Source organism: Rhinopithecus roxellana, chromosome 13 (genome assembly GCF_007565055.1).
Source record: "Rhinopithecus roxellana isolate Shanxi Qingling chromosome 13, ASM756505v1, whole genome shotgun sequence".
NCBI lineage: Eukaryota > Metazoa > Chordata > Mammalia > Primates > Cercopithecidae > Rhinopithecus > Rhinopithecus roxellana.
Window position 1 is genome coordinate 19,470,244 of NC_044561.1, and position 27,390 is coordinate 19,497,633.

Below are 27,390 nucleotides of genomic sequence, written 5' to 3' on the forward strand. Positions count from 1 at the left end.
CCCGGGCGGGCCGGCTGGCTGGGAAGATGGCGGCGGGAGCCCGGGCCGCCGCCGCCGCCGCCGCCGCCGCCGCCGCAGGAGAGCGAACCCGGGGTGTCCGGGGTGCGCGGTCCAGCGCCGGGGCCGGGCCATGAGCGCGCAGCCCTCGAGTCCCCGAGCCGCGGAGCCCGCCCGCGCCCCTCGGGCCGCCCCACATCCCTCGCCATGGCGCGGCTCGCGGACTACTTCGTGCTGGTGGCGTTCGGGCCGCACCCGCGCGGTGAGTGCCCAGGCCAAGCGCTGAGAGTCGGGGGCTGGGTCTGAGGGTCGGGGGCCGAGGGCTGGGGCCTGGGGGCCGGGTCGGGGGGCCGAGAACTGAGGGCCGGGCGCTGAGGGCTGAGGACCGGGGGCTGGGCGCTGAGGGCCGGGGTCGGGGGGCCGAGGGCTGAGTGCTGAGGGCTGAGGGCCGGGGACGGGGGGCCGAGGGCTGAGTGCTGAGGGCTGAGGGCCGGGGACGGGGCCGGGGACCGGGGGCCGGGCGTCGGGCGGGGGCCGAAGGTCGGGGCCGACCTGAGAGCCCGTGGGGAGAATGGGCGTCCGCTGGGGGCGGCGTGGCCGCGCGGGCCTGGTGGCGGCCGGGAGAGAAGCCTGGGCCCGGCCTGCCCGGCCTCTGTGGGGTGGGACGGGCTCTCCCCTTGGCCGGCTGCCGGCGGCTGTGGCTCTAGTGGCTCCAGGGGCGCGGACCCGCGGCTCACCAGCCCGCCCCTGACCTTGGTGCTGCGTCTGAAACCCCTGGTGGTCTTGGTGGGGTGCAGAGAGGGGGTGGAGTTCGGGGTTGGTGCATGGAGAAGCCGTGTTTGACTTGAAACTGGGAGGATTTCAGGAGGAAGCGTCGAGAGTAGAGAGAAGAGTATTCCTGGCGACTCGCCTGACGGGCCAGGCCCTGCGCGCCAAGCCCTGGGTGGGGGATCAGCGTGGCGATGGGTGCCCATGCCCAGGAGGTCTGTGTCTGGGGTCAGCGCCCGTGTCTGAGAGCCCTTCAGCCCAGGGGGTAGGAGAAAACGGAGCCTGACGATGACATCAGCAGCAGCCTGGAGACAGCAGCGCTGGCGAGCGTGCTTGGTGTGCCAGGCCCCGCACAGCCCTTTGTGTGCATGATCTCACCTCTTCCTCCCAGCAGCCCACCGGGGTTGCCCTGCTGTTGCCCCCATCTGTAGAGAAGTCAGGCGCGGATAAGTTGACTGCCTGGCCTGAGCCGCCTCAGAGCGGCTGGGACTGGCACCCAGGCAGTCAAATCCTAGCTGCAGACGGGCAGTATGTGGGGATAGCTCTGTGGTCAGGCAGGGGCTGGATATTGGGGTTGAGCTTGCCTTTCCAGTTACCCTGTTTTTTTTGTCAGTCCAGCTGTCACTGTCCCCACCCAGGACCTGGACTTCTCTCTTCTTTGTGTTTCTTCTGCTGGACCCCCCCACACACTTCCTGAAGCCTCTTTAGCATCATCTTCATCTCCAGCTCCTCCTAGTGCCCTCTTAGGCAGCACGCACTCTTCCCTGCTGCCGTCTATCCAAGCATGTGTTTTATGGCACCGTCCTATCCAAGTGTGTGTCTTACGGCACCGTCAGTGGTGAGCATCTGCCTTTTTCTTTAGAGAGGGAGTTCTTGCTTGCTAGGACCACACAGTCCTCATCCCCCTGTGTGCAGGCTGCCTGTCAGTGTTGCCTTGACCCACAGAGGCAGCTGTCTGCGCTGAGGCACCTGTGAGGGGCATAGAGGAGGCCGTACCACCTGGGGCAGAGGGTGCCTAAGGATCCAGGGAAGCAAGGCTGGCTGAGGGCTGCCCTGGCACGAGGGGCCTTGGGCTGGGGGCTGGAGCAGGGCCTGCAGGAACAGTTGATGATGACCCTGATGATCCTGAGGGCAGTGTGGAGAGGGTTTGGGTTGACAGAGACTGCAGGCAAAGGCCAGGTGGGAGGCGTGGTGGCTGTGGGGTGAGGAGTTGAAGGTGGGCGGAGAGAAGAGGCAGAGTGGGCTCCACGACAAGCTGGCTGTGACATGTGTGTGCTCACTGCTGGAGCCACATGTAGCGCAGGCACCTGTGTGTGTGTGTCCTTTGCGCAGGACAGGGTAGGAGGCTGGAGCCCGAAGTGCCACCCTCCCCCTTCCCCTAAGTGGCAGGGAGGAGTGATAAGTGGTCCACTGCAGTAGGATTGGGGGACTGTGGAGCCCTGTGCCCACTACCTTCTGGGGTTGAGCTGGTCAGCTGCTTGCTGGCCTCGCAGCCCCTTCGAAGGACTTGTTTATCCTTGAGGGGAACAAGCCTATAGACTGTGACCCTGGTCATGGACTGAGGGCAGAACCAGGTACCAGGGCAGGTCGTGGGGGGGGGAAGAGGCAGAGGAGCATGGCGTGGGGATCACTTATCTCTGCTTTGCCCCTTGAGAGCCTTGTGACTTGGAGCCAGTCGTTTGGCTCTCTGTGCCTCAGTTTCTTCATCTGGGGATGGAGTGAGTCATGCTAACCTCCCAGGCTGCCGTGAGGATGCAGTGAATGCACACGTGTGACGTGGTGGCACACAGGAGGGCCCTGGAAATGATGAGTGTCTTTAGTGACTGAGCAGCAGGTGTGTGGATCCTCTAGGCACAGATACAACAGGCACTTCTGAGTGGGTAGAGGACCCGCTCTGTTCTGTCAGGCTAAGACTTCAGGGCCGGATGCAGGGTGTCTTGGGTTGGGGATTAGGAGGGCGGATAGCTTGTCTTGCCTGGATCTGGACATCCTGTCTGGAGCTGCTGGGTGCAGGACCAGGGTGCTGAGGGTGCACAAGTCCTGCCTGAGGCAGCATCCCAGTTGCTAGTGGTTACCAGCTGGAACCTCTCAGGAAAGGTGGGGAGGGGCCCTGAGAAGGTGAATGCCTGTGCTGGCCATGGCTCCTTCACCTCGGAGAGTGATGGTGGCCGGCGCCGGCCCATCTGCAGGCCCCTCACCTGGTGAGTCAGGGATCACCTTCTGTGCCCTGGGGCCAGCGTCAGGACTAGACAGACTGCCTCTGCCCGGCTCTTCGCCCAGAAGGGCCCTGATCACAGCGTGGCCAGTGCTGAGGTGTCTTTGGGAGCAGGAGACACATTTGATCTGGCCCTGACCTGGCCAGCGGCCTTCCAGCTCCAGCAGCCAAGTGTGCATCTGCCTGGGAGGAGGGGCTGGACCCCTTGCATCTGAGAAAAAGACCTTTTACCCCATGGCCTCGCCTCATCCTGACTGATGAGCTGGCTGCATTCTTGAGCCCCATCTACTGTCCCCACCCACGTTCCTTCCCGCCCTCTGGAGCGGGCTGGGGCTGTTTGGGACGGCCTCAACTGCCTCCCAGCCTCCACCCTGGGAGCCGGAAGGGGTCCGAGGCCCTGGGTCAGAGCTGCTCTGGTCTGATGGGCAGGGGAGGTTGGGGGGACGAGCTCAGGAAGCTGCAGGGGCCCTGCACATGGCCTGCCGCTGCGGCTGAGGGAGCCATGTGCATGTTGGGGTTGGATGGGTGGTGTCGCAGGAAGGTGCTGTCCTTCCTTCTTTTCTTCTCTTTTCCTATAGCTGGGTTCCCTGCAAAGCAGCAGAGCTGGCCAGGGCTGGTCTTCGTGCACGGTGGGCAGTGTGGTGGGGGAACAGGAGAGGCTGCCATCGTTCTTTGCTTCCCCACAGCACACACTGGCCTGGGCCAGCCCTCCAGGCGTCAGAGCCTGGCACTGGTGATGGGGTGCTGCCAGCAGATGACAGAACGCGAGGTCTGTGTTCGCCTGCCTGCCCGCCCGCCTTTCAGGCCTGCAGTCTGTGTGGGGCTGGCCGCAGGGACATTGGTGCAGGAGGAAGCGCTTTTTGAGGAGCTTTCAGGACAGGAGCCGTAGTGTTGTCCTTGGGTGGCCCCTCGGCCCCATGTTCAAAGGTGGAGGGTCAAGAAAACCTTGGTGCCCTGTGCCACACAGCACGTTGTGTGGATTCGTCCTGTTGCTGAGGGGAGGAGCGGGGAGGACACCCTCCTTCCTGTCTGATCTGAGGTAAAGGCAGCACTCTGGTGGGCAAGGAGCTCAGCTGCTGGAGGTCACTCCTGTGGCTATAGGGCTCAGGTGGGGTGGGTGGGGACCCCGGAGAGACATGGCAAAACCCCCCACATCCCCCTGGAGGCCAAGATGTGGCCTGGCCCCAGACAGCACAGAGCTGAGGTGCAGGCTGGGACCTCAGAACGGGGAGGAGGAGAGCTGCTCACAGCCCAGGGCTGCAGGGCCCTCCATGGCCTGCTTTTCCAGGGGCCAGCTGTGTTCTGTCATTCCCTGGGGCTCCGGAAGGTGCCCTGTACTTCTAACTGAGGAACCTGTTTGTTTGTGGGGTGTGAGTGCGTTGGGTGTGGGGAGGATGGTCGTGTAGCCGCCTGTATGTGTTCTACAAACCTTAATTAGTCTGTGGTCCGTCCCAGCCAAGCTAACAGGTGCACTAGCAGTCACTGGGGTGTGGTGGAGGGAGGTCGGTCCTAGGGTCCCTGTAGGCCCCAGGCTGGGGCAGAGCTTCCCAGGGGAGGGGGTGCTCTGTGGGCTGAGGCCTGAAGGCTGCTCTGAGACCTGAAGGGCCAGTCTGGGGCTGTCATGGCACAGAGGAGCTCAGGGAGAGATGACTGCTTGGCCTGCTGGGCCAGCCCAAGGAGAGTGGAGCTCAGGGCTGGCTCTTTGGAGGGTAGAGCCCCGCAGAGGACTTAAGGCTGAGTGAGAGTTGGTGCTTCACAAGACAAATGGGGTGGAGAGGGTCAAGGTAGACAGTGACCTGCCACTTTGCCCATCCTCCTGGGGAAGACTGCCTTCCCTGCCTGGCCTGGGGGAGGCTGCAGTGCAGGGACTGCTGTCCCTGTTCATAAACCCCCTTCCTTCCTCCGCCTGCTGCCTCGTGGCAAGAACTGGGTGAGCCCTGGGTGCCAGCCAGGGCTGGGCCCAGATGGTGGTTTGGGGCCGAGCACAAGGAGGCCTTTGGGGGAGTGGGCGGAGTGGGGGAGGAGCCGCAGCTCAGGGCCTGTGCCTGAGTGAGCTGTGCTTGGGGGTGTGGAGGTAGGTGTGGCACCCGCAGACACCTGGGCCCCCACCAGTCTGCCGCCTGTCCTCTGCAGGGTGTCAGTGGTGGGTGGGGGAGGGGAGCAGGAAGCTGAGGTTTTGTGAGTCAGAATTGGCCCCTCACCGCCCCACCATCTCCCACTTAGCAGCAACCTGCCCACTGCCTACTTCCTTGGCTCTGCCTCCGTAACCCTGGGGGGCGGGTGGTCTCCCTGCCTGTAGGGGACCTGTGGAGCATGTACCATGGGCTGCCAGGGTTGCTCATCTGTTCCCAGGAGGATCGGGCACGCTGGATGTGGGGCCGCAGTTTCCTGGGGGTCGGGGTGGGGGTACACGAGGTGATCTGTGTTGAGTATGACCCCCCCTTGCCCGTCTGGCTCTGCTGCCTCCGCCAGGTGGGTGGCGGTGTTGAGGCCCGTCCAAGCAGAGGATGGGCACAGGCCCTGGGGACCTGTGGGTTGTGTGGAGGAGAAGGCAGGGAGGCTTTCGTCTTCCTTGCCGCACCTGCTCCGTCCTCCACAAGCCCTGGGAGGCCTGTGGAGCCATCCTGCAGCGGGAGCCACACCCTGAGTATCCCGCTGTGGTCCTGACCACCAGGCCTCCTGGTTTGGCTCTCTAGGGGTGAGCCACAGGCAGGCACCTTTAGCCCACCAGTATGGACTGGGCCTGGAAAGAGTGCCCTGGGTGTGGTTGTTGGGGGAACAGAGTAGAAGGGACTTCGAGGGCTCTAGGGCCCCAAGGAGAGGAGGGATCTCTTGGGGAGATGTAGGCCTCTTGGCTTTCCCTGCCCTGAAAGCCTCCTGGCCCAGGGGAGCTTAGGCTGTGCTCACCACCCATCCTGTGGCCTTTGTACAGGGAGATTTGGAGACAGGGAGCAGACCTGGATGTGACCACCGTCCCACTCTCCTCTGAGAGCTGCTGGATCCCAGTGCTCAGGAGGCTGTCTGGACATCCTTCAGTGGTCGTCCTGGACCAAGTCTCCATCCTTCCCATCTAGCTGCTGTCCCTCTGGGTCCTACTGGCTGTGGGGATGGTGTTCTAACAGGCAGCTGCCAAACTCCACCTTCTGGGACCTGTACTGGGGACCTGTCTGAGGCAGCTGGGATAGGGAAGAGTCTGGGGCCGTGGGCCCAGGGGATGTCCCCTAGCCTTGTGGGGCTGAGGCTTCTTGAACCCCACACAGACAACAGATGTGAGTCCTCTGCACGCCCGGCTGGGCCCAGGGCTGGTGGGTAACAGGGAGCTCTGGGGGATGCCCACTGTTGGGGGGCTGAGAGCCTAAGTGGGGGCCTGGCTGTGGTGGCAGATGCTGTGGGGGCTGTGGAACAGTCCTGAACTGTTGACCTTCGATGGAGGGCTGCTGTGCTGTGTGAAGCTGGGCTGCTCAGGCTGAAGGAGGTCTCTGGGATGGGATCGGGGAATGGGGATGGTAGTGGCAGGGGCTTCTCTACTCTCAGGTAGCCGTGGGGTCTGCAGCTGCCCAGCAGACTCTGCATACAAAACTATTTTTAGGGAACTGAGGCTGATCTGGTGTCAGATGAGGGCCTGGTGGGTGGGAATGTTTCCACACTGGGATCCTCAAGCCTCCTGGTGGATGGGGGGCCGGGGCGGGTACTCTGACCACCTGTTCTTGTCCTCAGGGAGTGGGGAAGGCCAGGGCCAGATTCTGCAGCGCTTCCCGGAGAAGGACTGGGAAGACAACCCATTCCCCCAGGGCATCGAGCTGGTAAGTGGGGGGTGTGCTGAGACGGTGCTGGCAGGTGGGGGGGTGGCAGGTTGGGACGGCAGGTGGGCACAGCCCTGCCCTCGTCCCTGACTGAGGGGCCTCTGCAGTGCCCGGCTCCCCGCTGGGTGAGGGACCAGACAGCAGAGCCGCTGTTGGGGGGTGTGGCCGGCTTGGCCGACGGGCTGCTTGGTGCTCATGTCACTGTCATGTTGTCACTCACTCATGATGGTGGGGACTGTTCTCCCATCTTCTGGTCCTTGCCCCAGGTGGGGAGGTCAGAGGCTGTTACTCCTTTCAGTCGGAGAGACTGACGCCCAGGAGGCCACGTGTCCCTAGGGTCTCCAAGCAAGGAGCTGCCTGTGTGTGTTGGAGCCTCCAGGCCTGGCAGTGCAGACATTGGGGCAGGTGGGCTGGTTCCTGCCACAGGTGTAGGGGGAGGAGCTGACTGCTGAGCCCTCCCTGCAGTTTTGCCAGCCTAGCGGGTGGCAGCTGTGTCCTGAGAGGAATCCACCGACCTTCTTTGTTGCTGTCCTCACTGACATCAACTCCGAGCGCCACTACTGCGCCTGCTTGACCTTCTGGGAGCCAGTGGAGCCTTCACAGGTCAGCTTGGGGCCTCTGGGCATGGCATGAACAAAGCTGCATCCTTGGGCCATGGCCAACTCCCCCTGCCCCCATCTCCTCCTGACCCCCAGCAGGAAACGACGCGCGAGGAGGATGCCACAGAGAGGGAAGAGGAGGATGAGGGAGGCCAGACCCACCTGTCTCCCACAGCGCCTGCCCCGTCTGCCCAGCTGTTTGCACCGAAGACGCTAGTACTGGTGTCTCGACTTGACCACACGGAGGTGTTCAGGGTGAGGCGGGCAGCTGGGATGGTGAGGCAGGACGAGGATGCTTCCATCGGCTGTCCCGCCACTTCCTGCTCTGGTCATTGCAGAACAGCCTTGGCCTCATCTATGCCATCCACGTGGAGGGCCTGAATGTGTGCCTGGAAAACGTGATTGGGAACCTGCTGACGTGCACTGTGCCCCTGGCTGGGGGCTCACAGGTGGGTTTTGGGGGCAACTGATGTCTGCACAGCCACAGGCCCTCCTGCTGGGGCCCTTGTAGGTATTTGGAGCCTAGCCAGAGCCACACACAGCTGGAGGCCTTGGATGCTCCCTCCTGTGTCCTTGTGCCACCATTGCCCCCGACAGTCCTGGCCTGCTCACCTGGCCTTTGCACCTGTGCTTTGGGCCTGTGTCCTTCAGCCTCTCTGTCCGCTCCTTCGATGGTGTGTGCCTGTCTCTGGATGTTGGTGTCAGCTTGTCTATCTGTTTCCTGCCCCGTGCCTGGGTGTGTTGGGGTGTCTAACCGTGTCTTTCTGCCCGTCTGTCCTGTGCAGCTGGACTCTGTTGAGGAAGGAGCGGTATGGATTCTTTGTTTCTTCTGCCCACCTAGGCCCCATCCCTACCCCCAGTCAAAAGCAGCCACTCCTGTCCTGAGTTTTCTCTGCAGCTGCTTGGGACAACAGAGGCAGGGCATGGCATTTCTCTCTTGCCATGTTGCCCATCCCAGCCAGTCCCACCTCGGGTCTGTCTGTCCACCAGGGTGTGCCTGGGGCCACAGAGCTCTGGGCTGACTTAGATCTGGTCAAGCTACTGAGCCCCGATCCTTCTTTTTTTGCAGAGGACGATCTCTTTGGGGGCTGGTGACCGGCAGGTCATCCAAACTCCACTGGCTGACTCGCTGCCCGTCAGCCGCTGCAGCGTGGCCCTGCTTTTCCGCCAGCTGGGTGAGCCTGTCTGTCCCACCCCTGCATGGCTTCCCCTCGGGGGCTGGTAGTCAGGGATGTGGGTTCTCACTCTGCCTGGGTAGGGGCCCAGGGTCCTTTCCAAGTTTCTCCTCTTCCTTTAGGCATCACCAACGTGCTGTCTTTGTTCTGTGCCGCCCTCACGGAGCACAAGGTTCTCTTCCTGTCCCGGAGCTACCAGCGGCTCGCCGATGCCTGTAGGGGCCTCCTGGCACTGCTGTTTCCTCTCAGATACAGGTGACCCCCGCGCGGCCCTCCCAGCCCCTCCTCCTGGCCCCTTTGCCCAGCCACGTCCCCTGGCTCACTGCGTCCTTTGGGGCCTGCACAGCTTCACCTATGTGCCCATCCTGCCGGCTCAGCTGCTGGAGGTCCTCAGCACACCCACGCCCTTCATCATTGGGGTCAACGCGGCCTTCCAGGCAGAGACTCAGGAGCTGGTAAGGGTTGTGCTTTGTGTCCACCTCGGCCTAAGCCTGCGGGTCCCTGACTGCCGGCTCCCTGGGTCCGCAGCTTGACGTGATCGTTGCTGATCTGGATGGAGGAACGGTGGCCATCCCCGAGTGCGTGCACATTCCACCCTTGCCAGAGCCGCTGCAGAGTCAGACACACAGTGTGCTGAGCATGGTGAGGGACACCACGCGCAAGCAGGAGCCTTGGGGGCCTTTGGGATGTGGCTGCCTGGCAGCATGGGGAGCCTAGAGCTGGGGCCAGTATGCAGCTGCCTGCTCTGTTCTGTGCTGGCAGGTCCTGGACCCGGAACTGGAGTTGGCTGACCTCGCCTTCCCTCCACCCACGACGTCCACGTCCTCCCTGAAGATGCAGGTGGGTGTCATTGCTGCTCCTGCATGGGGACCCCGGACACTCAGGCTGCCCCGCTCATGTCTGCTGCCACTGAGACCCAAGGCACCACCCTCAGGCTGGCCCCGGCTCCTGTAGCATAAGCAGGAAGGAGCCTGGGAGCAAAGCAGCTGCCAGCAGTTGGGTGTGGTGGTCGTGAGTGGTGCAGGTGAGGCGGCAGGGGCCCAGCAAGGGGCTGGAACTTGACCTCTGGTCACAGGAGCCCTTGAGGGTGCTGAGCAGGAGTGCCTCATCCAGACAGTTTCAGAGTTGCTGGTGGCCCTGTGTGCAGAATGGTGGGAGGGGCAGAAGGACGGGAGCGGGGCAGCCTGGGGAGGCCTCTTCCCAGCTTGGGGTGGGGGGTGTATGGAGGAGCGCCTGAGGGACCTGGCGTGGGGGTGGGCAGGGCTGGCTTTCGCCTGCAATCAGCTCTCCTCCCAGGACAAGGAGCTGCGAGCCGTCTTTCTGCGGCTCTTCGCTCAGCTGCTGCAGGGCTATCGCTGGTGCCTGCACGTCGTGCGCATCCACCCAGAGCCTGTCATCCGCTTCCATAAGGTGGGGCACCTGGTGGCTGGGGGTGGAGTGGGAGATAAGTGCCTGGTGGAGACCCCTGAGGGACTGACCTCCTTGTGTCCCCCAGGCAGCCTTCCTGGGCCAGCGTGGGCTGGTGGAGGATGATTTCCTGATGAAGGTGCTGGAGGGCATGGCCTTTGCTGGCTTCGTGTCAGAGCGTGGGGTCCCGTACCGCCCCACGGACCTGTTCGATGAGGTGCACCCCTACCCTGCCCGCCCAGCCCCCTGCCCTGGCTTTGCCTGACCACGGCTTACCTAACCTTCTGCCCACTCCGCTAGCTGGTGGCCCACGAGGTGGCACGGATGCGGGCAGATGAGAACCACCCCCAGCGTATCCTGCGTCACGTCCAGGAACTGGCAGAGCAGCTCTACAAGAACGTACGAGGGTGGCAGGATGGGAGGGCATCGTACCACCTTGATTCCTCAGCCCCTGCTCCACACTTCCCATCTCCCCACAGGAGAACCCGTACCCAGCCGTGGCGATGCACAAGGTACAGAGGCCCGGTGAGAGCAGCCACCTGCGACGGGTGCCCCGGCCCTTCCCCCGGCTGGATGAGGGCACCGTGCAGTGGATCGTGGACCAGGCTGCGGCCAAGATGCAGGGTGCACCCCCAGCTGTGAAGGCCGAGAAGAGGACCACTGTGCCCTCAGGGCCCCCCATGAGTGCGTAATGAAGAGGGACAGGGAGGCAGGTCCCGGGCGTGGCCCAGGACAGGCATGGGGTCAGGGGTCCGAGTTTGCGTGTTCTCTCCCCGCAGCTGCCATACTGGAGCGATGCAGCGGGCTGCATGTCAACAGCGCCCGGCGGCTGGAGGTCGTGCGCAACTGCATCTCCTACGTGTTTGAGGGGAAAATGCTTGAGGCCAAGAAGGTGAGGGCTGTGCAGGCTCCAGCCGGGCCAGGGCAGCGGGTTTCAGAGGAGACCCAGGCTGCGCTTCGCCCTCGTGGGTGCTGACCCTGCCCCGGGGCCTCCTCTGCCTAACAGACAGCTGGGGGTGGCTGGGCTGGCCTGAGGGCAGGTGGGCGCCGGGTCTCCTCTCTTGACCTCAGTGAGTGGTGGGTCAGGCCTGCGTGGGAGGCCCAGCCAGGGAGATTTACTTCCATTTTTAGAAATCAGAAGGTTTCACTATTATGTTTTCTCTGCATCCTTCCCCTTAAATTGGGTAGGCCCACACGCGACCTGTTCCTCGTACTTAATGGAAAACAGAGCTTGCTCCCTGCTGTTTTGCCCTCTGTGATGCTCACTTAACACCTCTGGGGTCTTTCATCATGGCCAGTTGGAGTTTCTTGTTTTTCATTGGCTGTGTGGTATCCCTTTGGGGCGGCCAGTTTTGTGATGAACGATGTAGCAATAGAACACAAACTCCAAGCCTTTCTGTGGCCGGGCCTGTGCCAGGCGAGTCACTGAGCCCTGGCCAGCCAGGCAGCTCTGAGCCTGTGAGCAGGGGGGGCCCGGGCCACAAGGCCTCCCTCCGGAGCGCACCTCCCTGCCAGCTCACAGGTGAGTGTCTGTGTCCTCGTGTCTGGCCTGGTGAACTTGTGGAGCTGCTGGGCCCACTGGAGGTTTTAGTCTTTATTGGTGAGCAAAGCCCCAGAGTCTGGGACACCCCACCTGAAAGGCATTTGGGTTTCCTGGACTCCTGCTGCCCTCCCCGCTTGGGCCCCCAGTGGGTCTTCTCTGTGCCCTCGGCCCATGTCTGCTTTCCCCACCTGCAGCTGCTCCCTGCCGTGTTGAGGGCCCTGAAGGGGCGAGCTGCTCGCCGCTGCCTTGCCCAGGAGCTGCACCTGCATGTGCAGCAGAACCGTGCGGTCCTGGACCACCAGCAGTTTGACTTTGTCGTCCGTATGATGAACTGCTGCCTGCAGGTGAGGCCAGGTCTCCCATCCTGCCAGTGGCATGGCGCATGAGCGGGAACAGGCGGGGAGACCCTGGTCTGCGGGTGAGAGTGGAGAGGGTGCAGGAGACTCCTGTGCCGAGGGCAGGGGTCCTGGGTCTGCAGGGAACACAGTGGAGAGAACCGTTGTTGGGGGCAGGTGCTGGGGCCTGGGGTTTCCTGATGTTGAGCCTCTGAGGCAGCCCTGGGGAGCTGGAGCCACGGTGTCAGGTGCTGGTCCGCGGTGGCTACGGGAGTGGTGGGGGCGTGGTGGGAGGTGAATGCTGCCTGGGAGGGGAGATGTCCTGACAGGCTCTCGCTTTGCCTGCAGGACTGCACTTCTCTGGATGAGCATGGCATTGCAGCTGCTCTGCTGCCTCTGGTCACAGCCTTCTGCCGGGTGAGTGGTGGCATGGCTGAGGTCTCCTTCCCAGCCGCTTCCTGGCTGCATCCCGCTGACCTTCTCCCCTGGCTTCTGCAGAAGCTGAGCCCGGGGGTGACGCAGTTCGCGTACAGCTGTGTGCAGGAGCACGTGGTGTGGAGTACGCCACAGTTCTGGGAGGCCATGTTCTATGGGGACGTGCAGACTCACATCCGGGCCCTCTACTTGGAGCCCACCGAGGACCCGGCCCCTGCCCAGGTGCGCAGGGAGTCCCGGGGCTGGGACTGGGGGCTGGGGGCAGTGCAGCCCCAGCTCATGCCTGTGGTGCTGTGGCAGGAGGTTGGGGAGGCACCTTCCCAGGAGGATGAGCGCTCTGCCCTGGATGTGGCTTCTGAGCAGCGGCGCCTGTGGCCAACCCTGAGCCGTGAGAAGCAGCAGGAGCTGGTGCAGAAGGAGGAGAGCACGGTGTTCAGCCAGGCCATCCACTATGCCAACCGCATGAGCTACCTCCTCCTGCCCCTGGACAGCAGCAAGAGCCGCCTACTTCGGGAGCGCGCTGGGCTGGGCGACCTGGAGAGCGCCAGCAACAGCCTGGTCACCAACAGGTGAGGCGGGGACTGGGGGTTGGGCCCAGTGGAGTGGGCGGGGCCCATGCCCACAGTCTCTTCCCTGGCCCAGCATGGCTGGCAGCGTGGCTGAGAGCTATGACACGGAGAGTGGCTTTGAGGACGCAGAGACCTGTGACGTGGCTGGGGCTGTGGTCCGCTTCATCAACCGCTTTGTGGACAAGGTCTGCACGGAGAGTGGGGTCACCAGCGACCACCTCAAGGGGCTGCATGTCATGGTGCCAGGTACGAGGGTCAGGGCTGGTGACACCCCCTTGGATGGGTGGGGCTGGATGCAGAGTGTGAGAACTACCTTCCCCCAGACATCGTCCAGATGCACATCGAGACCCTGGAGGCCGTGCAGCGGGAGAGCCGGAGGCTGCCGCCCATCCAGAAGGTTTGTGGGGGCCGCCAGGGCTGCGGGCGCCCAAGGCCGGGGCTGCATCCTGAGCTCCTGCTCTTGTTTTCGAGTAGCCCAAGCTGCTGCGGCCGCGCCTGCTGCCCGGTGAAGAGTGTGTGCTGGACGGCCTGCGCGTCTACCTGCTGCCGGATGGGCGTGAGGAGGGTGCGGGGGGCAGTGCTGGGGGACCAGCATTGCTCCCAGCTGAGGGCGCCGTCTTCCTCACCACGTACCGGGTCATCTTCACAGGGATGCCCACGGACCCCCTGGGTGAGCCTGCAGACCCTCTGGCCCTGTCGCCCCCTCCCGCCAGGTCTTTGGGATGAATGGACTTTCCCTGTTTCTCCCACCCTCTTCTCGGGGGTTGTGGATCCCCATGGGAAATGGGCCTTTGTCTGCTCCTTCCCCACCCACTTGGGATCACCTGTAACTGTGGTACTCTGAGATTCTGGGACCCCCCCTTATCTTCCTTGCTTCTGACTCTGCCTGGCCTGTCCTAAGTTGGGGAGCAGGTGGTGGTCCGTTCCTTCCCGGTGGCTGCGCTGACCAAGGAGAAGCGCATCAGCGTCCAGACCCCTGTGGACCAGCTCCTGCAGGACGGGCTGCAGCTGCGCTCCTGCACATTCCAGGTGGGGCGTGGTGCACGGGTGGGGCTCTCGTCCCCGCCCGCGTCTTTCTCGTGGGAACCGGTCTTTCTCGTATGAACCATTTTTAAGCCAGTTTCCACCAGTGGCCCCGTTGCTAGGCCTGCGTGTCTGGGGCCCTCGCCGTGGCTCTTGAGTGGACATCCACTGTTTGACACGCAGTCTTTGGGTCCTTTTCCTTTCCTTGGGGCGCTGACCCTCGAGTGCATGTCTTGGGTGTGCCTTGCAAGCCCAGGCCTCACCTCACAGCCACTGAGATTTCAGGTTTACACAAATGCTTGCCTTCGTGTCACATGGGCACAGGCCTTTGCCTGTGCCTTGCTTCTCTCTGTGTCATGGCTGCGGGGGGAAGGGGAGCCTGGCACCTGGCAGCGTCAGGGTTGGGGGAGGGGCTGGGGGCCAGCCAGACTCCTAAGGGTTGCTTTTTCTGACGCAGCTGCTGAAAATGGCCTTTGATGAGGAGGTGGGGTCTGACAGTGCCGAGCTCTTCCGCAAGCAGCTGCATAAGCTGCGGTACCCGCCAGATGTCAGGGCCACCTTCGCATTCACTCTGGGCTCTGCCCACACACCTGGCCGGCCCCCACGAGTCACCAAGGACAAGGGTCCTTCCCTCAGGTGTGGATCTGGGTCCCAGGCCGGGGCAGCTGGGCCTCAGCCATGAGTTTCTGCTCCAACCCTCCTAGGCCCCTGTGCCTGTCTTTGTCCCTCTTTTTCTCACCTTGGTGACTCTGTGTGCCCCAGAACCCTGTCCCGGAACCTGGTCAAGAACGCCAAGAAGACTATTGGGCGGCAGCATGTCACTCGTAAGAAGTACAACCCCCCCAGCTGGGAGCACCGGGGCCAGCCGCCCCCCGAGGACCAGGAGGACGAGATCTCAGGTGGAAGGGTGGGGTGGAGTCCTGGGTGGTCTCTGGATGCTGACACTCGCCAGGGAGGATCAGGACAGGTGGAGTGGCCTCTGGGTGATGACCCCGTGTGCCTGGCCTGCACAGTGTCGGAGGAGCTGGAGCCCAGCACGCTGACCCCGTCCTCAGCCCTGAAGCCCTCCGACCGCATGACCATGAGCAGCCTGGTGGAAAGGGCTTGCTGCCGCGACTACCAGCGCCTCGGCCTGGGCACCCTGAGCAGCAGCCTGAGCCGGGCCAAGTCTGAGCCCTTCCGCATTTCTCCAGTCAACCGCATGTACGCCATCTGCCGCAGGTGAGGGCCGGCCAGGTTGGCCGGGGTGGTTGGCAGGTGGCTGAGTGTCTTTCCTGCCTGCTGTGGGCCTGGGCCACGGCTCCTGGTCATGTCAGGAATGTGGAGGGGGAGAGGGCAGAGGGATGGGCCACAGGGCTGGGGGCGTGGGCTGGAGGGCCCCGTGGCTGAGCTGGAAGTGCCTCCTGCTGGGAGCCACGGGCTGGCTCCTCTTGCCCTGCTTGGGGCGTGAGCCCAGAGTGGGTGGGGTCGTCAGCCGCCTTCATGCTTCTGCCTCCTCGCAGCTACCCAGGGCTGCTGATTGTACCCCAGAGTGTCCAGGACAACGCCCTGCAGCGCGTGTCCCGCTGCTACCGCCAGAACCGCTTTCCCGTGGTCTGCTGGCGCAGCGGGCGGTCTAAGGCAGTACTGCTGCGCTCTGGTGGCCTGCATGGCAAAGGTGTCGTCGGCCTTTTCAAGGCCCAGAACGCACCTTCTCCAGGTACCTCCTGCGTCCTGCCCTGTGCCTGCCCTGCCCTATCCCACCCTCCCCTGCCTCAGCTCCACGTCCTCCCCCAGGCCAGTCCCAGGCGGACTCGAGTAGCCTGGAGCAGGAGAAGTACCTGCAGGCCGTGGTCAGCTCCATGCCCCGCTACGCGGACGCGTCGGGACGCAACACGCTTAGCGGCTTCTCCTCAGCCCACATGGGCAGTCATGGTGAGGGCGCTTGTGGGCAGACGGTGGGGCCGGGGGCACTTTGGGGGGCTGTGGTGGCATTTATGGTTTGGCAGGCAGGCCAGGGAGGGGCAGAAACGGTGTTGATCATGGATGTTTGGGTATGGGATGAGGAGGATGCCCTCGGGGTGCCGTGGGGAAGGGGCGGGAAGCCTGCCCAGACCAGGTGTGTGCCCTCACCTCTTGTCCGCCCTGACGTCCTGCTCTCCCTGACATCCTGCCTGCTCCGACTGCCCCGCTCTCCACCTCTGCGTCTGCTGCAGCTTCCTGCCGGGGCCTCCAGGTGCTGCCTCTGCGTGGCTCTGTCTTACCATTTCCCACAGCCTGGAAACATCCCAGATGCTCCTGTGTCCTTTTCCCTCCCAGTGTCACTGTTTCTCCTCATCCCCCACCCTCCGCCCTCCCCGATCCCCCCATCCAGACTGTCTTTGGAGCCTCTGGCCTGGCTCTGCCCGCTGCTTGGCTTCTGTCCTCGTGTGTCCTGGTTCCTTGGGCCTTGCCCGAGCTGGCCTTGCTATCTCTGTCCCCACCGCCTCGCACACTTTACAGGCGCCCTACACACACTGAGGTAGACTGGCCCCTGGACGGGGTGGCAGATATGCCCCACACTCACTGTCTGGAGCACCTGTTTTCTAGTTCAGAAGTGGTTTTGTTTTTCTAGATATCACGTTATATGGTTCTGTTTTACACTCACCCTGTTTTCCTGCCTTCCCACCCCTGCCAGAAACCCTGAGTGGCGCTTGCGGGTGGGCCCGCCCCTGCCCCCCCTGCCCCTCCATCCCCATGTCTGTGCCTCCTGTGGAGTCCCTTTTGCGTCTCCGACCATCCCCAGTGCCAGTGGCTGCTGCCTCCCAGTGTCCCTCTCAGTGCCCGGCAACACTCAGGGGCTCAGCTTCCCTCAGCTGTAGTTGTGGCTTCTAGTCCCAGCTCTGACCTCTTTATAAGGACCCACTGGGCCCTGGTTGGCATCCAAAGCAGGCTGCTGCTGCGTCCTCACTGTGAGCTGGGTGTCTGCAGTGTGGCCACCGTCAGAGGATGCAGGGTGTGTCGGGCTGGCATTGTGCTTGGCCCGTAGTGACCACTTGGTGGGCGAGGGGACATTGTCTCTCTCAGTCCCACCCTCGGGCTCTACAGAAGCAGGTGAGCCTAAGGCAGCGCCAGGCGCCCAGAGACCCACTGTGGACCCCAGGCATCTCCCAGCCCTTTGGGCTGCCACTTCCTCTTGTGGCCTCCCCTGTACCTTCAGGCCACATCGTCCGGACTGTAAGCCTCAGCCTAGGACTCAGATCTGCCTGTATCCTGGACTGAGCTGCTCTCCATCCTTTTGGACTGGGCTCAGGCTCTGAGCCCCCCTCCCCTCTTTGGGTCGCTCGCCTGTTCTCCAGGCCACACCTCTTGGTTACCTCCTGTTGCTATGCCCTGGACAGAGGCCTCTGCATGCCCGTCTGTTGAGAGTTCTGAGCTGCGCCCGTCACAAGCCCTGGTCCCCTGAGTGGAGGACAAAGGGCCAGGGTGTGGAGGAGGGACTCAGAGACAGACTTGCTCTGAGCTGGCTTAAGTGGGAAGAGAGGAGGTGTTCAGGGGAGAGCCCGGGATCCCCACCACACAGCCCTTCTGCTGCCACAGAGTACTCTGCGGACTGCCCTGCCCTGGCAGAGGCCCGCACCAGGATGGCTCTTCCCACTCTCCTGAGATCAGGGACTTGGGGCTGACGGCTGCTACCTCCAGGCTCCCTGGGGGCTTGGTGGGACCGTCTGGCCTGTAGGCCCCCCAAGCTGGGCACCCCCAGGCCTGGGGCTAGGTCTGAGCCTTCTCTCTGCTGTGCCCCCAGTTCCCAGCCCCAGAGCCAGGGTCACCACGCTGTCCAACCCCATGGCGGCCTCGGCCTCCAGACGGACCGCACCCCGAGGTACCGTACCCGGCCCGCATAGGCCACCCCTTAGTTGGGGCTGGCGGCCTCCAGTGTGCACTGAGTTATTGCGGGCACTAATGTCTCCCTCCACGCCTGACACTAACGACCCGTCTCCCGAGCCCCCGTCCTTACCTACCTGACCCGCGAGTCCTGCCCTAGAAACTAACACTGGCTGCCACCCCACGTCTCAGCATCTGTGTGTTCCAGCCCTCCTCTCGCACGGCCCTGCCGGGGTCCTGCCAACCACCCCTGCCCTGGGAGCTCAACCCCCTCCCTGGAGGCCAGGCCCAGCCAGCCCCAGGTAAGTGGTGCCCTGGCCACCCTTGGGTGCTTACCTGGCGTCTTCTCCACAGGTAAGTGGGGCAGTGTCCGGACCAGTGGGCGCAGCAGTGGCCTTGGCACTGATGTGGGCTCCCGGCTGGCTGGCAGAGACGCACTGGCCCCACCCCAGGCCAACGGGGGCCCTCCCGACCCGGGCTTCCTGCGGCCGCAGCGAGCAGCCCTCTACATCCTTGGGGACAAAGCCCAGCTTAAGGTGACTGGGCTGGGGCGTGCGGGTGGGGCTGGGCAGGGGGCTTGGGGCCTCACGTGTCTCATGGTGCTCGGCCGGGTTCTTTTCAGGGTGTGCGGCCAGACCCCCTACAGCAGTGGGAGCTGGTGCCCATTGAGGTATTTGAAGCACGGCAGGTGAAGGCTAGCTTCAAGAAGCTGCTGAAGGCATGTGTCCCAGGCTGCCCCGCTGCTGAGCCCAGCCCAGCCTCCTTCCTGCGCTCGCTGGAAGACTCGGAGTGGCTGATCCAGGTCTCCGCACTGCCCCTTGTCCCTCTGCCCACCTTGGTGCTGGGCCTATCCCTTGGCTAGAGCCAAGTGGACGGGTCTAGGTTTGCTTGTCTGAGAGTGTGGAGCACTGGAAGGAGGAGGTGACAGCCACTTCCCACCCCGGCTCTGGGCCTGGAAGGCAGCTGGCAGTGAGAGTGGCCAGGGCCTGGGCATGGGTGTGTCGGAGCAGCTTGCTGGGCCCAGGTGGGCCAATGACCACACGGGGGATGCGGTTTATGGTTCTGGGCCTCTGCTGCATTCTTGTGGGGGTGGGTACTGACAGGACGCTGGCTCGGTGAACACTGAAGATGGGGCCACTGGGTGTCTTGAGGGACAGGGACGTCCCTTGGTCCTAGAGGGCTTGGAAGGGAGTGGGCTGTGGCCAGCAGGCTGGAGGCGGCGGTGGTTGGCATGCCCAGAGCAAGCTGTCGGTCCAGTACTGTGCCCACATATAGGGGTCAGAGGGCTGTGGGCAGGGCCTGCCTCTCCGGTGCCTGTGGACGTGCGGGTCTCTAGCCTGGTGAGTGGCGAGGCGGGAGGGCGGTGGGTCCCAGAGGTGCTGAGGCCGCCTGTCCCTGCAGATCCACAAGCTGCTGCAGGTGTCTGTGCTGGTGGTGGAGCTCCTGGATTCAGGCTCCTCTGTGCTGGTGGGCCTGGAGGACGGCTGGGACATCACCACCCAGGTGTGTGGCGCATGGGGCTGGGGTGGGCCAGGCTCCCGGGCTCCTCACTGACCCTCCAGCGGTGCTGGCAGGTGGTATCCTTGGTGCAGCTGCTCTCAGACCCCTTCTACCGCACGCTGGAGGGCTTCCGCCTGCTGCTGGAGAAGGAGTGGCTGTCCTTCGGTCACCGCTTCAGCCACCGTGGGGCCCACACCCTGGCTGGGCAGAGCAGTGGCGTCACACCCATCTTCCTGCAGTTCCTGGACTGCGTGCACCAGGTGGGCAGGCCGCTGTGTGGGTGGGCCGGGGCTGTGCACCCTGACGCTGACCCCGGCCCCTGACCCACGTGGCGTGCAGGTCCATCTGCAGTTCCCCATGGAGTTTGAGTTCAGCCAGTTCTACCTCAAGTTCCTCGGCTACCACCATGTGTCCCGCCGTTTCCGGACCTTCCTGCTCGACTCTGACTATGAGCGCATTGAGCTGGGTAGGTGGGGAGTCGGGGCTGGGACAGCCATGGGTCAGGAGGGGCCCAGGCTCACTGCTGGCCCTGTGCAGGGCTGCTGTACGAGGAGAAGGGGGAACGCAGGGGCCAGCTGCCGTGCAGGTCTGTGTGGGAGTACGTGGACCGACTGAGCAAGAGGACGCCTGTGTTCTACAATTACATGTATGCGCCCGAGGACACGGAGGTAAGCTGGGGCCTGGGTCGGGTAGGCAGCTCCTGCCCGACCCAGGTCCTCAACTGCAGGCCCACTCCCAGGTCCTGCGGCCCTACAGTAACGTGTCCAACCTGAAGGTGTGGGACTTCTACACTGAGGAGACGCTGGCAGAGGGCCCTCCCTATGATTGGGAACTGGCCCAGGGGCCCCCCGAGCCCCCAGAGGAAGAACGGTCTGATGGAAGCGCTCCCCAGAGCCGGCGCCGTGTGGTGTGGCCCTGCTACGACAGCTGCCCACGGGCCCAGCCTGACGCCATCTCACGCCTGCTGGAGGTGCGTGTGGTCCTGGAGCAGGGTCTGGCCTGGCACCCCCTCCTCTTGCTCAGACTCCAGGGTTGTGCGTGTGTGTGCACTTGTACATGCACATAAGTCCGGTTACCCCTGGGGGTGGCTGTGGCTCCCCAGGGCTCCGCCCCACCCAGTGGGTGCTTCCAGACAGTGACCGGAGACCCCCAGGTCTCAGTACACAGCCTCCACTCTGGGCCCGCATGTTTTCCCTGACCTGGCTTTGAGCAGCTCAGGCAACTCTTGAGGAGTCAGCCCTTAGAGATGATGGTGTTTTACTCCCTCCGCCAGACTGCCTGCCCCACCTACCCTAATGTGAGCAGCTCTGGGTTCTTGCCCTGAAAGCTTGGGGTTGACATTTAGGCCTCTCTTATCCCTCACTGTGCCATCCCTGGTGGGCCTGGACTGAACAAGGCAGAGACGCCTGGGAGGGAGAAAGGAGACTGAGGGGTGGCGGCTAGGTTGGTGTGCAGGACTTCAGAGCTAGGCCATGGGGGGACCTGCACTCAGCTCCCCACTGTTGGCTGCGTGGCCTTAGAGGTTATCTGAGCATCTTAGAGCTTCTGTTTCCTCGTGCAGAAAGTGGGAATGCTGATTCCTGCCTTACAGGGAAGTGGTGAGGCTGAAATGAGTCATTTATTTCAGTGACTTAGCATGGGGCACCGGGTCTGGGGGAGCACGGGAGTCATGGTTTGCGATGGAGGTGACCCACACACAGACAGTGGCCCCTTTTTCTCTCAAGCGAAGCTCATTGTCTTAAAGTTGGCGCGGTCCGATTGGTGCTGACAAGTCACTCAGCGTTGTGGTGACCAGCATCAGCTTGCTCTGTGATTTTCTGTACTTGTGTTTTTTACTGGTCTGTGTGTTTATGTTTAAGGTGAGTTTCTTGGACACAGGATGTAGATGTAGTTGGGTCTTCCTGTTACCCAGTCTAATGGTTTTTTTTAATTGGAATTTTTAGCCCATTTTAATTTACTGTTACTATCGATGTGGCTGGCTTTAAGTCTGGCGTCTTGCTGTTTGTTTTCTCTTTGTCCCTTTGATTTTTTTTCCTTTCTGGCTTTTCTTTTTTTAAAAAATGTGTTTTTAGTATTCTGTCTACTGTGAGTCGAGCTGTATCTCTCTGTGTTATGTTTCAGGAGTTGCCAGGGCTATAATCATCTGACTTGAAATTACATTACCCCGTTCACACCAGAAGGGCCTTACAGCGGTGTGTGTCCAGTCACACCTTTTACTTTTACATGTGACAGAAACACCCAGCATGGTTGTTTTTTGTTTTTTTTTTTTTTTTTTTTTTTTTTTGGAGAGATGGAGTCTCGCTCTGTCACCCAGGCTGGAGTGCGGTGGTGCGCTCTGGGCTCACTGCAACCTCCGCCTCTGAGTTAAGTGATTCTCCTGCCTCAGCCTAAGTAGCTGGGATTGTAGGCACCACCACCATGCCCGGCTAAATTTTTTTTGTATTTTTAGTAGAGACGGGGTTTCACTGTGTTGGCTAGGCTAGTCTCAAATTCCTGACCTCAGGTGATACGCCCTCCTTGGCCTTGCAAAGTGCTGGGATTACAGGTGTGAGCCACCATGCCCGGCCCTGTTTTTGTTTTGAACAGTCAACTTTGTTTTAAGGAAATTAAGAAAGAAGGAAAACGTCTTCTATTTTTGCCATTTTTAACATTCTTCATTCTGTCAGTATAATCTGGTCTGGTTATTATTTCTCTTCAGCCTGACGAATTTTTAATATTTCTTGTAATACAGATCTGCCAGTCACAAATTCCCTCAGCTTTTGTTGATCTGAAAACATCTTTGTGCCTTTATTATGCAAAGGGCATTTTCTCTGGATATACAATTCTAGGTTGACAGCTTCTATATTTTTTTTTACATTCAGCAGTTAAACTGATGTCACTTTAAAAGATATCATTACTGCGCCGGGCACGGTGGCTCACGCCTGTCATCGCAGCACTTTGGGAGGCTGAGGCAGGTGGATCACCTGAGGTCAGGAGTTCGAGACCAACGTGGCCAATATGGTGAAACCCCATCTCTACTAAAATATAAAAATTGGCCGGGCATGGTGGCGCCTGTAATCCCAGCTACTCAGGAGGCTGAGGCAGGAGAATCGCTTCAACCTGGGAGGTGGAGGTTGCATTGAGCCGAGATCGCGCCACTGCACTCCAGCCTGGGCGACAAGAGTGAGACTCTGCCTCAAAAAAAATAAAAAAAAAAAAATTCCTTTGTTTCCTGGCCTGTATTGTTTCTGCTTCGAAGTTGGTCTTCGTTCTTATAAGCTGCGTGTAACGGCACCTTACAAGCTGCGTGTAACGGCGCCTTCATCCTCTGCCTTAAGACTTTGTGCTCATTTTTGGCCTCGGCAATTTGAACATTGTGGTTTTTGCTTTCATCCTGCTTGGGGTCTGTGGGATGGTCATTTTTGTCAAATTTAATACATTTTAAGCCACTGCTTCTGTAAATTACTTTTTCTGCATAATCTCTCCCTTTCCTTCCGGGACTTTATTGTCCCATATGTTGCTGAGGCTCTGCTTTTTTCTTCTCAGTTTTTATCTTTGCAATTCATTTTGGATGATTTCTGTGGTCCTGTCTTCAAGGTCACTACTCTTTTCTTTGTTTTTAATATACTCAAGCCCATCAAATGAATGTTTTTTTTATTTCTTGAGACAGGGTTTTGCTCTGTTGCCCAGGCTGGAGTGCAGTGGCACAGTCATGGCTCACTGCAGCTTGGACCTCCCAGGCTCAAGCAGTCCTCCTGTTCATTCAGCCTCTCGAGTTGCCGAGACTACAGGCTTGTGCCACATGCCGGCTTTTTTTTTTTTTTTGTAGAGACAGGGTCTCCCTATGTTACCCAGACAGGTCTCATAAACTCCTGGGCTCAAGCAGTCCTGTCACCTCGGCCTCCCAAAGTGCTGGGATTACAGGTGGGAGCCACTGCACCTGGCCCCATTTAATGAATTTAACCCTTTTTATTATAGAGATTCCCCATCTGATAAACCGTTACGTCCATCTTTTCTTCTATTTTTTTTTTTTTTTTTTTTTGAGACGGAGTCTTGCTCTGTCGCCCGGGCTGGAGTGCAGTGGCCGGATCTCAGCTCACTGCAAGCTCCGCCTCCCGGGTTCACGCCATTCTCCTGCCTCAGCCTCCCAAGTAGCTGGGACTACAGGCGCCCGCCAGGTCGCCCGGCTAGTTTTTTGTATTTTTAGTAGAGACGGGGTTTCACCATGTTAGCCAGGATGGTGTTGATCTCCTGACCTCGTGATCCACCCGTCTCGGCCTCCCAAAGTGCTGGGATTACAGGCTTGAGCCACTGCGCCCGGCACGTCCATCTTTTCTTTTAAAATTTGAAACATATTTATAACTTAAAAATATATATAAAGATGGGGTCTTGCCATAATGTTGCCCAGGCTGTTCTCACACTCCTTGGGTCAAGTGATTCTCCCTCAACCTTCCGAACTGTTGGGATGACAGGCGTGAGCCACTGCCCTGCCTGTGTTGTCTGTCTTTAAGGAGTCTGGGCTGTTACTCTTGCCGGTAGGTAATGAGCTTGTGGGTCAGCTTGATCTGTTTGAGGCTTGTTTCTAAGCTTTGTTTGGGCAGCTCTCCAGCACCTCTAGAGAAGCTGCAGGGATAGAGCAGCCTAAGGTATGTGGCCTCTCCAGGGCTTCAGTTGGAGTTTGGTGTCTTTGTGTCTTCGGTGAGGTCTTGCCACACTGGCTTTTTGGAAGTCCAGCGTCTTTCAGCTTAACCTCTAGAATTTGGACTCGGCTCATAGCTTTTTTTTTTTTTTTTTTTTTTTTTTTTTTTTTGAGGCAGAGTCTCGCTTTGTCGACCAGGCTGGAGTGCAATGACGCACTCTTGGCTCGCTGCAGCCTCCACTTCCTGGGTTCAAGCAATTCCCCTGCCTCAGCCTCCCGAGTGGCTGGGATTCCACCATGCCCGGCTAATTTTTGTATTTTTAGTAGAGACAGGGTTTCGCCATGTTTGCCAGGCTGGTCTCGAACTCCTGACCTCAGATGATCCACCCGCCTTGGCCTCCCAAAGTGCTAGGATTACAGGCGTGAGCCACCGCGCCTGGCCGGGGGGGGAGGGGTGTGTGTTTTTAACTTACCCTGTTGGGGGTTTGTAGTGTTTCTTTTTTTTTTTTTTTTTTTTTTTTTTTTGAGACGGAGTCTTGCTCTGTCGCCCAGGCTGGAGTGCAGTGGCCGGATCTCAGCTCACTGCAAGCTCCGCCTCCCGGGTTTACGCCATTCTCCTGCCTCAGCCTCCGGAGTAGCTGGGACTACAGGCGCCCGCCACCTCGCCCGGCTAGTTTTTTGTATTTTTAGTAGAGACGGGGTTTCACCGTGTTAGCCAGGATGGTCTCGATCTCCTGACCTCGTGATCCGCCCGTCTCGGCCTCCCAAAGTGCTGGGATTACAGGCTTGAGCCACCGCGCCCGGCCTGTAGTGTTTCTTGATTATGTTGTTTGATACCTCTGGTTAGTTGGGGAAATTTTTCGTTTTTGTTTTTTTTTTTTTTTTTTTTTTTGAGACGGAGTCTCGCTCTGTCACCCAGGCTGGAGTGCTGTGGCCGGATCTCAGCTCACTGCAAGCTCCGCCTCCCGGGTTCTCGCCATTCTCCTGTCTCAGCCTCCCCGGTAGCTGGGACTACAGGCGCCGCCACGTCGCCCGGCTAGTTTTTTGTAGTTTTTAGTAGAGACGGGGTTTCACCGTGTTAGCCAGGATGGTCTCAATCTCCTGACCTCGTGATCCGCCCGTCTCGGCCTCCCAAAGTGCTGGGATTACAGGCTTGAGCCACCGCGCCCGGCCAGTTGGGGAAATTTTTCAACTGTTGTCCCCAAATACTCACTTTGCATATTTCTTTCCCTCCCTTTGCCATCTCCCCCTGTGATCCAGTTACACACGTTAGGCCTTTCCATTGTATCTTTTTTTTTTTTTTTTTTTTTCTTTTTTTTTTTTTTGAGAAGGAGTCTCACTCTGTCGCCCGGGCTGGAGTGCAGTGGCCGGATCTCAGCTCACTGCAAGCTCCGCCTCCCGGGTTTACGCCATTCTCCTGCCTCAGCCTCCCGAGTAGCTGGGACTACAGGTGCCCGCCACCTCGCCCGGCTAGATTTTTGTATTTTTTTTTAGTAGAGACGGGGTTTCACCGTGTTAGCCAGATGGTCTCGATCTCCTGACCTCGTGATCCGCCCGCCTCGGCCTCCCAAAGTGCTGGGATTACAGGCTTGAGCCACCGCGCCCGGCCCCATTGTATTTCTTTCCTGTATTTTCCATCCTTTTGTCTTTTCATGCTGTAGTCTGGATATTTCCTTTTGAACAAACTTTTCACTAATTCTCCCCGCCAGGAACTGCAGAGGCTGGAGACAGAGTTGGGCCGACCCGCTGAACGCTGGAAGGACACCTGGGACCGGGTGAAGGCTGCACAGCGCCTCGAAGGCCGGCCAGACGGACGTGTGAGTGAGGGCCAGTGAGCAGCCACGGTGGGCCTGTTGCTGGGAGAAAGTGGAGTCTGCCCAGCCGTGACCCAAGTCGCAACCTCCTGTTTCCAGGGCACCCCTAGCTCCCTCCTGGTGTCCACCGCACCCCACCACCGCCGCTCGCTGGGTGTGTACCTGCAGGAGGGGCCCGTGGGCTCCACCCTGAGCCTCAGCCTGGACAGCGACCAGAGTAGTGGCTCAACCGCATCCGGCTCCCGCCAGGCTGCCCGCCGCAGCACCAGCACCCTGTACAGCCAGTTCCAGACAGCTGAGAGTGAGAACAGGTATGAGGGGGCCTCCCCCTGCTGCACGGACACCTCTGAGCTGGTGTTCTGGGTTCCCAGGCAGTCCTGTAGTGGGAGATGCAGGTGCTTTTGAGGAGTTTATCATTTCTTAGGTTAGAAGGATCTGTTGGGAAGGCCACAGTGATGGCCTGAGTATACGCTACCATCGGGAGGGGTTTGGGGTGTCGAACTGGTGACCGCAGCCGACCAGAGCCTGCAATGGCTGAGGGAGAAGCAGAGAGAGGGAGGTAGTGGGGCCCGCATGAGTCTGGAGCCTAGCAGGATCCATCCTGGGCAGCTGCTGCCGCGGCTGCTTCTACAGATTTGCCTGCCCGGCTCCCTCTCCTCGCAAGGGCGATTGCCCTGTGTGGGGGGGCTGCTTTCCGAAGACCCTGAGGCTCTGCTATGGGGATGCTCCCTGGAGTCGAGGGGGTGAGGCATCCTTCACTGTCTCCTTTCTGGGCCGTCTTCCTGGGCTTGCAGCCCTGAGGCTTTGTGGCCCCCTGGCCAGTGCTCTGGGTTTAGGTCAGTTCTGTGGACAGGGAGCCTGGTCTTACCTCCTGGGCTGGGACAGCAGGTGGGGACAACTGCTGGGGCCTGGGCTTGGCTGGGCCATGACAGCCAACCTGGCCCTGGTTCTGCTGCAAATGCAGGTCCTACGAGGGCACTCTGTACAAGAAGGGGGCCTTCATGAAGCCTTGGAAGGCCCGCTGGTTCGTGTTGGACAAGACCAAGCACCAGGTGAGTGATCAGGTGGTGGGGGGGACTCGGGGGAAGGGGCTGCGCTGACGCTGTGGCCTCCTCCAGCTGCGTTACTATGACCACCGTGTGGACACAGAGTGCAAGGGTGTCATCGACCTGGCGGAGGTGGAGGCTGTGGCACCTGGCACGCCCACCATGGGTGCCCCTAAGACTGTGGACGAGAAGGCCTTCTTTGACGTGAGCCTTGGCCGGGGCTTGGGAGAGGGGAGGGAGGGGCTCTGGAGTGTGGGGGCTGCGGAGTCAGTAACCTGCCCTTCCCCAGGTGAAGACAACGCGTCGCGTTTACAACTTCTGTGCCCAGGATGTGCCCTCGGCCCAGCAGTGGGTGGACCGGATCCAGAGCTGCTTGTCGGACGCCTGAGCCTCCCGGCCCTGCCCGGCTGCTCTGCTTCCAGTCGTTACTGACCACTAGGGGTGGGCAGGGCCGCCCCGGCCATGTTTACAGCCCCGGCCCTCGACAGTATTGAGGCCCCGAGCCCCCAGCACTTGTGTGTACAGCCCCCGTCCCTGCCCCGCCCCGCCCGGCCGGCCCTAACTTATTTTGGCATCACAGCTGAGCACCGTGCCGGGAGGTGGCCAAGGTACAGCCCGCAATGGGCCTGTAAATAGTCCAGCCAGCGGCTGCAGGCGAGTTTCTAGAACCAGAGTCTATATAAAGAGAGAACTAACGCCA

At 60.8% G+C, this 27,390-nt stretch overlaps 1 protein-coding gene across 4 annotated transcripts; it reads left to right on the forward strand.

Annotated features, from left to right (window-relative positions):
• Positions 1–27,390, forward strand: SBF1 (SET binding factor 1). 4 transcript variants are annotated; one of them, XM_030914366.1, is made up of 41 exons: positions 1–259; positions 6,698–6,783; positions 7,249–7,386; positions 7,479–7,637; positions 7,721–7,831; positions 8,452–8,557; positions 8,680–8,812; positions 8,904–9,012; positions 9,086–9,199; positions 9,320–9,397; positions 9,854–9,967; positions 10,053–10,181; positions 10,265–10,363; positions 10,444–10,648; positions 10,744–10,856; positions 11,702–11,851; positions 12,191–12,259; positions 12,341–12,499; positions 12,578–12,846; positions 12,920–13,092; positions 13,170–13,243; positions 13,321–13,516; positions 13,748–13,875; positions 14,327–14,505; positions 14,632–14,768; positions 14,883–15,090; positions 15,372–15,568; positions 15,646–15,783; positions 17,633–17,710; positions 18,067–18,248; positions 18,335–18,514; positions 19,114–19,215; positions 19,287–19,472; positions 19,552–19,678; positions 19,750–19,880; positions 19,952–20,182; positions 25,540–25,647; positions 25,744–25,955; positions 26,609–26,696; positions 26,763–26,894; positions 26,980–27,390. In XM_030914366.1, the coding sequence occupies exons 1-41, from the start codon at positions 205–207 to the stop codon at positions 27,076–27,078; spliced, it is 5,682 nt and encodes a 1,893-aa protein (XP_030770226.1). In that variant the 5' UTR covers positions 1–204; the 3' UTR covers positions 27,079–27,390. The 4 variants fall into 4 exon arrangements, with proteins under 4 accessions (XP_030770226.1, XP_030770227.1, XP_030770228.1 ...); XM_030914367.1 differs by having other exon boundaries at positions 7,482–7,637; XM_030914368.1 differs by lacking the exon at positions 17,633–17,710.

What these genes read in the sequence shown, in the direction of transcription:
- SBF1 (XM_030914366.1), top strand. Translation starts at nt 205, where the DNA reads ATGGCGCGGCTCGCGGACTACTTCGTGCTGGTGGCGTTCGGGCCGCAC. An exon ending in TCCCCCAGGGCATCGAGCTG is followed by an intron (nt 6,784 to 7,248) that starts GTAAGTGGGGGG and finishes CCCTCCCTGCAG; the next exon opens with TTTTGCCAGCCTAGCGGGTG. An exon ending in GACAAGGGTCCTTCCCTCAG is followed by an intron (nt 14,506 to 14,631) that starts GTGTGGATCTGG and finishes TGTGTGCCCCAG; the next exon opens with AACCCTGTCCCGGAACCTGG.